This window comes from Lolium rigidum, chromosome 1 (genome assembly GCF_022539505.1).
Source record: "Lolium rigidum isolate FL_2022 chromosome 1, APGP_CSIRO_Lrig_0.1, whole genome shotgun sequence".
NCBI classification, from domain to species: Eukaryota; Viridiplantae; Streptophyta; class Magnoliopsida; order Poales; family Poaceae; genus Lolium; species Lolium rigidum.
The window spans coordinates 32189165-32201769 of record NC_061508.1 but is presented as its reverse complement, the minus strand read 5'-3'; the positions used below and the strand labels follow the sequence as shown (position 1 = coordinate 32201769).

The 12605-nt window shown below is 46.1% G+C and overlaps 1 protein-coding gene across 1 annotated transcript; it reads right to left on the bottom strand.

Moving 5' to 3' along the window:
* Nucleotides 1–728: 728 nt before the first annotated feature.
* On the bottom strand, nt 729–9861 carry LOC124685162 (SUPPRESSOR OF ABI3-5-like). Its single transcript, XM_047219489.1, is given in 18 exon segments — nt 729–1107; nt 1651–1841; nt 2165–2595; nt 2597–3092; nt 3335–3503; nt 3712–3882; nt 3961–4029; nt 4110–4201; nt 4275–4359; nt 5335–5473; nt 6092–6171; nt 6257–6349; nt 6437–6508; nt 6583–6985; nt 7111–7296; nt 7499–7539; nt 7736–7834; nt 9554–9861. Coding segments are annotated over 17 exon segments (2949 nt in total). The 5' UTR covers nt 7784–7834; nt 9554–9861; the 3' UTR covers nt 729–924.
* Between the last annotated feature and the right edge of the window lie 2744 nt (nt 9862–12605).

Below are 12605 nucleotides of genomic sequence, written 5' to 3'. Positions count from 1 at the left end.
GTACAGGTACAGTCCCCGCACACAGGCGAGTACAGTTAGCGAGTAAAGGGAAAAAATTGCACCAAATACACTAAAAATAGAAGTAGTTATTAGTTAAAACACGAGTACAGTTAGGTACACACCACAGGTACCATCATAATATTATTGGAAGTACGAAAAAAAAGTATATTCAAACAACATGGGATCAAGTTTTTGAAGATCTCGACGCGAAGATCTCAAAAGTGAAAACGGTTCGCAATTTGGACTTACGGTTCTCAAGATATTTCATTTTAAAAAACGAATCTAGAAAAAAAAGTGAAAAACTGACACCAGTCTTCTCTCTCCTCCCCCATTCCCACCTTGCGATACGTGGCGAGCAGGGAGACCACTTCCCAGGGATTTTCTGGCACCACAGCACGCCACTTGTCGCATACGGAGCGAGTTGTCTTCCCTTCAAGAAGGTCAGCCTTTTTCTACCGATTTCACTTCCAGTTTTCAACGATGGACTATCAAATATTCTTTAGTCCTGGAACGATAGTTTTGCGTGACTTTGAAGTTCTACAGGGAAGTAAAAGAAAATGTCTATACCAGTTTTCAAGTCCATAATAATCACACCGTCGAATTTGAGTAGGTGAGAACGGACTTTTAATCTGTATAGCAGTTTATACTATAACGTACAATTCCTGATGAATGGTTACTACCTGCAAAGATCGATTTGCCACCGGAGATCACAAGCTTCAGATTCTACGTGGTCAAACCAGAAAAAACACGAGGCAGAATAAAGTACTTTGTGCTAAAAAAAATTGCTCAAACAATGAAAGTAAAACCGCGGGTGCAACACACAGAGAAGTCTCAAGGTCTCTAACACACACTAGTTAGATTTATGCACAACCTTTTAGCTCCAATAGAACGAGTAGCCCAACTAAAATTACAAGACAAAAACAATTAAGACATCTCCCTGAATCTTGCAATGGCCTTCTTCTGGATTATGGTTTTATAACTATCACCAGCTTGAGCCTCCAGAGTTGGATCGGCTGCTTTCTTCTGCTGACTACCAAGCCCAGCCCTCACGTCACCAGACTTAGCCTGCACCGGCTCCTTGATGCCACTACCGTTCTTTCCAAGACCCTGGGTATTTGCAAAGTGGTTGCAAGGGAAAAAATGCCAATACATACTCACATCAGAACGAATGTACATGTCACGCAGCTTCCATTCCGTAGGAAATATTGGCAAACTGATCCATCTGCAGTCAGATTGTTTTTCTACGCCTAACAGTTTATGCACGCTTAAGTTTTAGCAAAAATTCTAATTCTCCACAGTAACTTAAGCAATTTGCTAACTAAACAAAAGATGCAAATGAAATAATATGAACTTAGAAAGAGTGGAAACCCCAAAATGACAGGTGACAGCCCACAGAAACCTAAACAGAGAATTATAAAAGAAACCAAAACAAACAAACATTCAAGAAACTGAACATAAAAGGTCATATGCAACTTGTTTTATAATAGCGACAGCGGAATGGTTCTAAAAATATAGAAACAGTAACAGATGCACTAAGAGCTTGTGATAAAATGTCGGCAGCAGTTGATGCTAATAGGAGAAGAAAATTGCAGCTAATTCAACCAAGAGTATAAAAACTGAGAAATATGTTTGAGGTGATGGTGAACATACCAATCCTTCTTGCCAACCCATGTTGCGCAGAATACGGTTGCCCACATTGTTCTCATCTATTGCTCTATCAGCAGTGATCACCTCATAATTTTCAGTATTGTCAATTTCACCAACAGAACGTTCACCCACCCCTGGAGGAAATGGCATGGATCCCATCTCACTTGAACCCTTTCGAGATGGATAGTCACCAGCTTAACAAGGAATTTCCAGAAAATTAATTAAGATCTTGAAAAAGGAAGACAGGAAACATTCCTATAATGCACAGTTGTGTAGGATCGAGAGACAAATTCCAGATAATATCAGTAGAGGCAACCAAAATCCCCATTCACACCAAGTTGGGCATAAATTGATACAGGACTGGATATACTGTCAGCAAACCCATAAATGAGATTGCAAAATCTAAATTAGAGCGAGGATGCTTTTTAGTTCGTGACATCTTGTGCTCTAGAAACAAGACTAGAACCAACAATTGTACAATGAGTCAAGAAGAGAAGTAAAGAAGTTGTGCTCTTACTTGTATCCAGTCCATCATTGGAAAGCGATGAAGATAATCCATATAAACTTCGTCTCTCTGCAGCACGGTCTCTATACTGGGATTGTCCTGGTGCCTCAGAAAACCGACGTTTAGCACTCCCAGAAACTCCAGACGAAGAATATGATCCTAGAGAGGATAAATCTGTTTTGAAGGGTGCAGGAGTATGTGTCTCAGCATTTGCAGTTATCTCGCTTGTCCTTGTGGTTATATTAGATGAATAATTGCTTCCGCCAACATCAGATGATACATGAAATGTGGTATCTGACTTGATTGCTCCTCTGCCAGAGCCCCTTATGACACCCATAACAGTAGTTCCTAGACTATTACTGACAGGTCTAGGCTTTATGTCAGAATCCAGTATTTGAGAGCCATCAGTTCCTCGGCCAAGAGAATTATATCCAGCAACTTAGGCTTGGGTTTCCAACATCGGACTTAGGCTTGGGTTTCAATGAGAACCCAATTCCACTGGGTGAACTGTTCAATTTATCAGCAACAGACCTGGTTGGTTCCTTATCATCAAAAGTACTCTGTGCAGCCTGGCCTTCTTGATTCCTTTGCTTCCACATTGCTAGGACATTGTTCATCTTCTTCTTATTGGCTAAGAGACTAATTTTTGAAGCCAGCTTTATCTCCTTTGCTTTCTCTTTTTCTTTCTTTTCAGCAGCTAGCGCTGCATTGGCCGCAGCTTGAACAGCCTCAGGCAATGAAGTTTTCTCACTTTGTTTAACTGTGGCTGCTGGTGCAGAAATCACCACCTTTTTACCACTGTTACTTTCAGGGATCTTCACACTTTCATTGACTGTGTCCCCAGTTGCCTTACTGTTGTTGCTTTCGTTACACGGGACATACTGTTGACTTTTTTGATCATACGAATACCAAACTCCAACATTGCTGTCATAGTAAAGACCTGAAACAAGAATAATTTAATAAATTTTATCTTAAATGAAACAAATGTCCAAAGGCAAACGGTGTGTAGCTGAACAGCAGAACTAGTTCAGCTGCATAGCATAAGGTCTAAGACTACGACAGTAATAGCATATTTAAATGAAACACATGTCCAAAGGGAAACGATGTGTAGCAGAACTGGTTCACCTGCATAGCATTTTAAGGTCTAAAACTACGACAGTAATAGCATATTTGCGTACTTACCAGTATTTCCATCATAATAGAATCCAGAAGAAGAATCAAAGTAATAGCCCGACTTTTCGTCCCAAACAAATCCTGACTGTGGAGCGGAATCATCTTTCTGAGATTCCGAATTGCTGTTCTGTTTGTCCTCAGCATTGTACTCTTTTGGAGCCCAACCCACAGCATCATACTGATCATAACGGTAAATAAGGGAGTAAATAACAAGACTCGACAAAAACTATGCTCCAAAATAATAGATGCAGATTTAGAATGTGTAAAATTGTTACTCTTTAAAATTTAGAGTCTGCAAATTGTAACAGCCAAATATTTCTTAATTAACCACAAAGAAAAAAAGTTGTCTTATCGATTGTGACAGAAACTGTATTCCTGTAACAGACCTGCTGTGCAAATGACGCAGCCTCGATGGCTGCTGCGGCAAGATTGTTTGACTGTGAAGACCCCGATGCAGGTCCATGTGTGCTTTTAGCATAGGCTACGCGTAGCACCTGACCATTTTTCTCGTGTCTAATTCCATTTGTAGCTTCAAGGGCTTTCGTAGCATCTTCGACCTAACACAAATGGTGTATAGCCACTGTGAACAACTCATATAAGCGGAAACATAAACTTAGCGATTCAGTAGTACTTACCGAATGAAAATGGACGAATGCAAAACCTCTAGACACATGAGTAAATTTGTCCCGAACAAGCCGGATGTCCTGCAGAGAATTGAGTCAAAGTGAGATGCAACTCTGCAGGAAGGAAACAATTATAGTCACAAAAGTTAGCTTTTGCCCACCTTTATTGGCGCATGCTTAGCAAATTCATATCGAAGCATTTCCTCATCAGCATTTTCTTCCAGGCCACGAACAACTAAAACATGAGTTGGACCTGCAAATGACAGTATATAATAAAGCAATGCACTACATATTTCACAAATTCTACAATCAAGGGATAAACTTACCTAGTTCAGATCCCCGTTTTCCAAATGGTTGAGTGGAAGATGCTGCATCAGCTGGTGGAGCATCGTCCGTACGTGGCTCATTGCACTGTGAGAATGCAAGTAAACATGCAATTAAATGGAGAAGGAGAGCGAGAGCAACAGAGAGCTTGCAAGCAGACAAGTAGCTACGATGTATTAAGGCAGCATGGGGCAGTAGTTTTTTTCAAAGTTCACTAAGTTGGTTTCAATTTTGGCATCATTGGTGCATTTCAGAAACCAGAACCCAGTCAAGCAGAGCAAAAAGTCACAATTTTTAAGGCAATGTTTCCCCAGGCTCTTGGACTTTATTTTGGCTTTCTATTTTTTATAACCCCATACTACATCACCTCAGGCATGCAAGCAGCAGCAAATACATGTGTTATATTGCTGTTGTTTAGATTTGGGACTGGATGGTCAAACTGGATTTATTAATTTCTTTAGAAAATAATTTCTGTTGGAGTGGACACGATTGGGCAACTGGATGGTCCAACTGAATTTGTTTCGTTCTTTAGAAGATAATTCAGTTGGAGAGGACATGACATAGCATTGCCGTTGTACATATTGAAGTATTGAACTGGGTACTAAACACTTCCCACGTAGATATGAACAGGACCTCTAATATCAAGTCCAGGCCAATCCATCCAGCATCTAAGTGATGCAATTAGTAATTTGTCCAGGAGTGAAGACATAATGGAAATTCTGAACTGGCCCTTCAAATTATTATGAGCACATCGATACAGGACTACTGAAGTTCAAACAGTCACAGATCATGGAACTGCTACAGCACACCGATTTTGCCTAGGTTTTGCACCTTAATGCTAACAAGGGATATGTGAAGATTAAATGGGGAAAACAGAAAAGGTGTACTCAGCTACTAAACTCATGCTAAGAGATACGCTGCATTTGGAAGGAAGAAAGTGTAAACCACACCATTGACTGGGGAAAAATGAAGCAAGCTAGATTAAGAGTGCTAATGCAGCTTTCTGATAAATAATTGTCCCACAATAGTACTCACTTAAATTTAAATGAGACCAAAATATACCTGAAAACAGGACATTCTGCGGGCAAAATTCATACAGCCACATATAGTACATATCCAATCACATGGTGCGGATATGTTCCTGCGCCCATATGTAGGCCTTGTAACATGTTCAAGAGAATCCCCACCAGGTGGCTTACTACTGCAGTGACGACAGTCGGTGGATTATTGTTACAATAGATAAGGAATATAACTATAAGCACAAAAGGAGTACGGTATATGATAAGCAAACATATTTGAATGGGAGAATATAATGACTCAACAAACTCACTTCTGTACAAGTTAAAAGTTTATGTTTCTATTCAAATTTGAAAACATGACCAAGCAGTGAAACAAATTCCACGTTGTCAATCTGTAATGCCATCAAATAAAAGTCATCGTCCTGTTTGGTTTCACCGACATCATATGCAATTCGCCTCAGTAGATGGCAGAGCAGACAAAGTTTGTTTTGAAGGACAGTAAAACCAAAAATACAAGGTTGAGCCATCTTACAGTTTTGACATATGAACGCAAGCTCCAGTAAGAATTAGTAATATAATGCTTGCGGGACAAAAGACAACCATGAAATATTAGGGACTGCAGAAAAAACATGTCCATACTAATTGATCTGCCAGTGTACAAGGTTTGATATTCTTACACTTGTAAAGCAATTGCATCAAAAATTATTTAAAAAAAAATGATCAATAGGCCAATTCTGGAGTTACAATCAAGAACATTTCTTCACATAGATAATTTACAACGTCTTAAAGAGGACACATACCTGTACTCGAAAAATATCTGCCTACCATCAATCAGAAGGCCATTGTCTCCCGTACTATCCATCATTTTGCGGGCAGCTTCCTGTGGGAGGCACACGAATCTTTGTGAGCATAATAGCAAATGACTGTCTAGTCAGTAATGTAGAGCTCAGACCAGTTGTATGTACCACAGTAGGGAAGTCAATAAAAGCAAATCCCCTAGAAACGCCAGAGGGTCGCTCCTTGATCACGCGCACACTACGAAGAGGGCCCCACTCAGCCTAAAAGAGACCAGACCTAAATGATTAAAATGAACGAGACAATACACTTCCAACCAGTTTTAACATTTTATGACGAGGAACTTGTACAAGAATCTGATATAGGTCATCTTCATTGGTCTTCTGGGACAGACCCTTAAGAACAACAGTCGCAGATGGTGCCTGCAAGTATTCAAGCAAACATAGTTAGCTTTATATGTTGAAAACACGAGAAAAAAATAGAAGTATGTCCTCACCACTATATCATCATGCCTTCTTTCATCCCAGTCCTGTTCTCTTCTTCTGTCAAAGCGATTATCATCATAACCATCTCTTTGGCTCCGACTATGACTTTTGCCACGCGGAGACCTTGATCTTGACCGAGATCTTGATCGGTTATCATGCCCACGTGACCGAGAACGGCTATGACGAGCATATGGGCTACCATCTCTTTCATGGCTTAACCCCTTCCTTTCACGTTCATGCTCAAACGAATCATGTCTTCTCCAGCTACTCTCTCTCCTTCCCTTCTCAAAGTCTGAATCACAGCTGTAACGGCCATATTGATGATCTCTTTCAAAGCTGTCCTCTCTGCTTTGGTAGCGGTCTTCAAACTGAGCACCAAACTCCCCTCTATCTCTACTTCCAACCCTTTTGTTCCTATCAACACAAAAATAAGAACAACTACCAGATTAACAGTCATTCTCAGTAGCACGATAGTATTTCAAATCCTACAGGAATCAAATTCATGGTATTTTCCATCATTGCAGAAATCAGATGCATGCCTTCTGTAATCTTTGGCAGTTGCAAAATCCTCATCAGAATTTCTTCGAGGCTGAGACCACATCGTGCCAGCAGAGGGTGGTAGTGCATACATATTTCTATCATGTATATCTTGACCAAACGCACCCCTTCGATCGCTAGGAAATCCTTCATCCACATATCTCCTACCACTGTAGGATCCACCAGCCCTGCAAATTGAGATAGCAGTAGGTGATATGACAAAGCAATTTAATGTGAAAAATGCATGTCAAACATAAATGGACAAACATTGCAGCTACTTTACAAATAGAAGGTGGCATACTCAAATATATAAATAGAAATAAAATAAACAGCAATTATGGTGAATACTGAATAGGCACATTTTAACAGGAAACAATATAATATAATTACCTAAAGTCTGGCTCATTAATGACACCATACCCATCAGGTGCCTGTAGATTCAACAGAATAAGTTGAGTCAGCAACAAAGTCTACGGAACAGGCAGGTAAATCCATTCCATTTAAGCAACGGCCGCTTCTTGAATTTGTTTACAACATAACGCTTGATACACGGAAGCCAATCACATGGCCAATAGATCTGCTATCTTCAGCATCCTTGGTACTTAATAAAGGAAAGGCTGCAATTACACTGTTGTTCTCCCATCCATGATGTGGACCATAACGCCCACGGTCCATTTCTCTTTGTGATCTTTCAAATTTTGGGGCACAGATAATTTATGGTGTATCCTGCAAGAGAAGCATGACGCGATGCAGTTAAGCACAAACAAGGAAACCACCATAATGCCACGCCTCACTAGATCTTTGTAACGAACCAGAAGTACTATAAGGGCAGTCACAACGCATTGTATCTTATGGTATCTTAAGCAACATTAATGTTTTAGATACATCCCTTGCAATGCATCATATCTTTGCTTAGTATCTAAAAAAGGCTCTATTTAATATGTTTTGAGATCAATGCTAACGTAGACGTACAGGCACGACACAGGAGGCAGGGGCCTCAGGAACATAGAAGGCCACGGCCACCTGAATTCAAGCTTGGTGACGACCAATCGAATCTCAGCCTCTTGGATAAAGGCCTTGATGTGACAAACTGAATCTCAGCCGCGACCAATCAAGGAGGCAGGGATCTCTGTGTCGGGCGCCAGAAGCCTTGTGTGAGGAGAAGGCAGCGGCCAGCTGGTGAGGAGCCTGCGATGGCAGCAGCTTGGCCGAGGGCTACGGTGGCAGCTTGGATCGATGGCGGTGGGTAGAGGGAGGGGAGAGGAAGGTGCGCTGCGCACAGGATCTGGAGGGCGAGTAACTTGCTTCAGTTTCGATGCCAAGACTGGTACCGTAAATAAGATACAATGACCCTCTATTTCTTCATTAATTAGCCTTACGCGTCAGCATTTGTCCTACGTGGCAGGTTTTAGATACGGTACAACTTGGAGCACTGTGACCGCCCTAAACCCTAACCATATCAGGGTCAAAGCTGTTCAATCAATACGTGAGTATTTATTGCTGCTAGGTATGCCCATCCTAGAGTTACTTCTTATTGTATATATTTTGTAGTAATTATACCATAGACAGGCCTGCCGTGAATGCAGGAATTATACACGGAACAGAACAACTTGTCCAGAATTTTGTGGGATTCCTACATTCCAAATGGGGTCAATATATAGGTGGAAAAAAATTCATATGCATGTTGCGAATAGAGAGCAGGAATTCAGCAGCATGACTACAACAACAGCAAGTTTCACTGCGATGAATTAACCGGTTAGCGGGCAGGGGGCTAGTTTACAGGAATAAATTTACACATGAACATTCAACTGCAAACACTGCGTGCCAGCTTATGGCTTGTTCCCATGGAAGAGTAAGCCTACACATCAACCATAAGAAAAAATGCAGGGCATCCTGGTAGAAACCACCAAACCAGCACTACAAAACTAAATATCCCCCACGCCCACCGCCACCCCCAGAGGCCAAGCGATCCTAGTCGCTGTCTAGTCAGAAACTAACACTTCCTAGCCAGCGAGTGGTGCAACTTACTCTGCGAGTCGAGCTGCTGCAGGTAGCCACCGTGTCTATGGCAGCATAGTTTTTTAGTTGCCGTCTAATCGCCAGCTACTCATCTAGCCGGTGCAGGGAGGGTGGCTAACTGCAGCGGCTTGACTCGCGGAGTAAGTTCCGCCACTAGCTGGCTAGGAAGTGTTAGTTCCTGGCTAGATGACAACTAGGATCGCTTGGCCTCCGGGGGTGGCGGTGGGCTTGGGGGATATTTAGTTTTGTAGTGCTGGTTTGTGGTTTCTACAAGGAACATTGTAGAAATACTGTAGAAACATGCCCTGCAGGTCCTATATCTCTCACATGTAACCACCGAATTATTATCAACTATGCACAGTACAAGGAATCCCCAATCTTGCAAACAGAAAATGCAATTACGGGATGGGAGTGAGCAATCCTCACGTTGAACTCGAGTGGGGGGATCTCGGGGGTTCTCCGGCTCGGCACGTCGACGACGAAGCAGAAGACACGGCGGCTCGTGAGCTCGTCGGCGAATCTCGAGTGCGCCCTGTCGGTTGGGAGCTCGGGTCGGGGCAGAGGCCACGGGGTGTGACCAATCGGCGCCGGGAGCGAGGTCCTCGGGGGCGAAGGATGTCGTTCCGCCGGCTGGAGGAGGGCTGCGCCGCCAGTGGCCGGAGATCGAGCGGCGGCGGCCCGGATATGGGTGGCGGCTGGGTACGAACCCTAGCTCAAGGATGCCGTATGATTCGGGCTGTGTTCTGCTCGGTCGGGTGAGAGGTAGGAATATGTTTTTTTGAAACTAGTCTAAAGCTTTGACAACAACAAAAAAAAGTTATTCAGGCTAAAACCGATGAGAGGTACTGATACAGTAGTATGTAGAAAATACACCGAAATCGCAGCTTCCAGGTTGGAGTGAAAATATTTGCAACGTGAGAGGTTGGATGGTTAGAGCAACTCCAATAGTATAGCCAGTTGTTGGCTATAAATAATATGTCATGTCTTTTTTTTTGCGATTAATAATATGTTATGTCATCTATAGTTAACATGTAGCCAACAAGTACAATAGTTGGCTATAAGAATGGGTAAACACTCCAAATCAGAGTCCGATGGGAAGGAAATCATCGGACCACTCCAACGTCGTTAATTTACTTTCCATCCAACGGCTGGGTCTTCTTGAAAAAATGAAACCCCTTAACCCGCACGTTGACCACCTAAATCCCCAAATTTCCGGCCAGTTAGGGCATCTCCAACCGGGCGACCCATCCCGCGCCCGCGCGTCCGGATGGGTCCAGCCGGACAAAAACCCGGCCCAGCGCGCGGACCCATCCCTAAAACGGATGCCCGCGGCGTCGAACGACGCAAACCCGGCCCAAATCTTGGCCGGGTTTGCGTGGCCGCGGACGCGAAAGGCCGGTCGCTCGCGTCCGCCCGCTGTCCGCCCCTGGCCCGCGTGTCATAGGCATAAGTAATATATTTCATTAAATAGAGAACTCATTACATTTTTTTTTAGCTACTACTTCTATCCTATACGTACGGGGCCGGCGGCCTCGCCGGCGACTCCTCGCCGGCTCGCCGTCGGGCCGTGGATTTCACTCGACGCGGGCGGCTCGTACGCGTGAGGATTCCACTCCCGGCTTTCTACGGGCCGGGTGGCGCGTCGGCGGCGGCGAGGGCGTCGGCGGCGGCGCGGGCGGCTTCGCGGGCCTCGGCAGCTTGGACGGAGGGCATCATCCTCCTCCTTTCCGCCCGCGCAGCCGGGCGCGCTCGCGCTCCGCCTCCGCGCGGCGGAACCATCCGCTTCCCGCATAGCTCAAGCTCCCGCAGGTCGGCGCGTTCCACGGCGGTGCGCGCCTCCAAGCGGACGCGGCCGGCGGCTCGGGCCTCGTGGTTGTCCCGCCGCCGGCGCATGCGCTCTTGCCGGCCGCGCTCCGCCGACGCAGCATCCTCCCGGCGCGCCGCTCGGGCGGCGGCATCCGGATGAGGTCACGGGCTGCTCGCATAGCGAGCGGCTCGTTCTTCCGGCCGAGGAGGTCGCCTGAGCGGCGGCGGCCGGCCCGCCGCATGCCCTCGTGCTCCTTCGTCACGCGCGTGAGGTCGGCGAGACGCTCCTCGATGGCGGCGTTGATGTTCGCCATCGCGAGGTCCTCCGCGGCGACGGGCTCCTCCGCGGCGTCCGCCCCTCCTCCACGGCCGCGTACCGGCCCGTCCGCGGTCTCGTGCCGGCCCTCCGCGGCCGCTTCCCCCATCTCCGCGTCACCGGCCTTCTTGCCGCCGCCTCGGCGGCGACGCGGAGCGCCTCGTCGTCGGCGACCCACCGCGAGTCCGCGCGCTCCTCCTCGTCCGTCCGCGGGAACCCGGCCCGGCGGCGAGGAGAGCTTGGCCCATGTGGACCGAAGGGTGCGCGGCATGGCGCCGGACAAGGTGGAGGGGAAGAGAACGGTGATGCGGTCCGGGTGAGACCGCCGCCGTCTTTATAGCCGGCGGTCCGGCGGGAAACTTGGGCGCGAGCGCGCGCCAATGGCGTTTTCGCGCGCGGGAACCTTGGTGCGCGCGGGATCTTTCCCGCGCGTTCCACCTCCCGCCATGGCTGTCCCGTCGAGGCCTGCCATGGCGCAGCCGCCGCGCAGCGAAGACGAACCACGTGGCGTCTCTTTGGGTCGCCGCGTTGGGCGCCGCGTGCGACCCAAACGGACACGCGGACGCGGGGCGCTGTCCGCGTGTCCGGGCGGCCACGCAAACGGCCCAAAACGGACGGCCCAGCGCGTCCGTTTGGGTCGCCCGGTTGGAGATGCCCTTACGCCTCCACCAAATTGATCTGCTGCTCGTCGCCTCCTCTCTACGTGATTCTGGTATACCACGGCACCTCGCCTCTCGCCGCAGCGCCGCATCCTCTCACCCAGGCATAGATCCGCGCCTCCACCTGGATCGACTCCAGCGTCGGGGAATCATGGTGGAGCCTCCCTGACCGCCGTCGGCCGGTGCAGAAGGGTTGGAGGTGGCTTTGCCGGGCCGACCAAGGTACACTCCAGTGAAGCAGAAAGTCACACAACCACTACTCCCCTCTAATTAATGGTCCTTACATACTTTATTGTCTCCTCGTATACCTTGAGCGAAGGAATCTGCTACTGGAAATGATCTGTTTAGGTCGCATGTGTTCCCCTATTTTTGTTATATGTAAGCTCACAGGCTCTCCAATTAGAAAAATGAAACTGGTTATCGATGTGTAGTTTTCTCCACTCATTTCTTGCCTACAAGCATGCCAGTATGTGAGTTTGCATTGTTAACTTCTTCTTTCTCAAATTTGTATGCTTCAATAGGATATTAATCACTCTTAGATTGCGTAATGTTGATGCTTCCAATTGCACATGCTTCTTGAATATTATTCAGCGTTTCTACATTAGAGGTTGTTGCATATATAGAACCATTATCTTTTAAACATGTCCTCTTTGCTTCCTATGTTTGTTAGGCTACCACCATGTTACAATCCCACCAT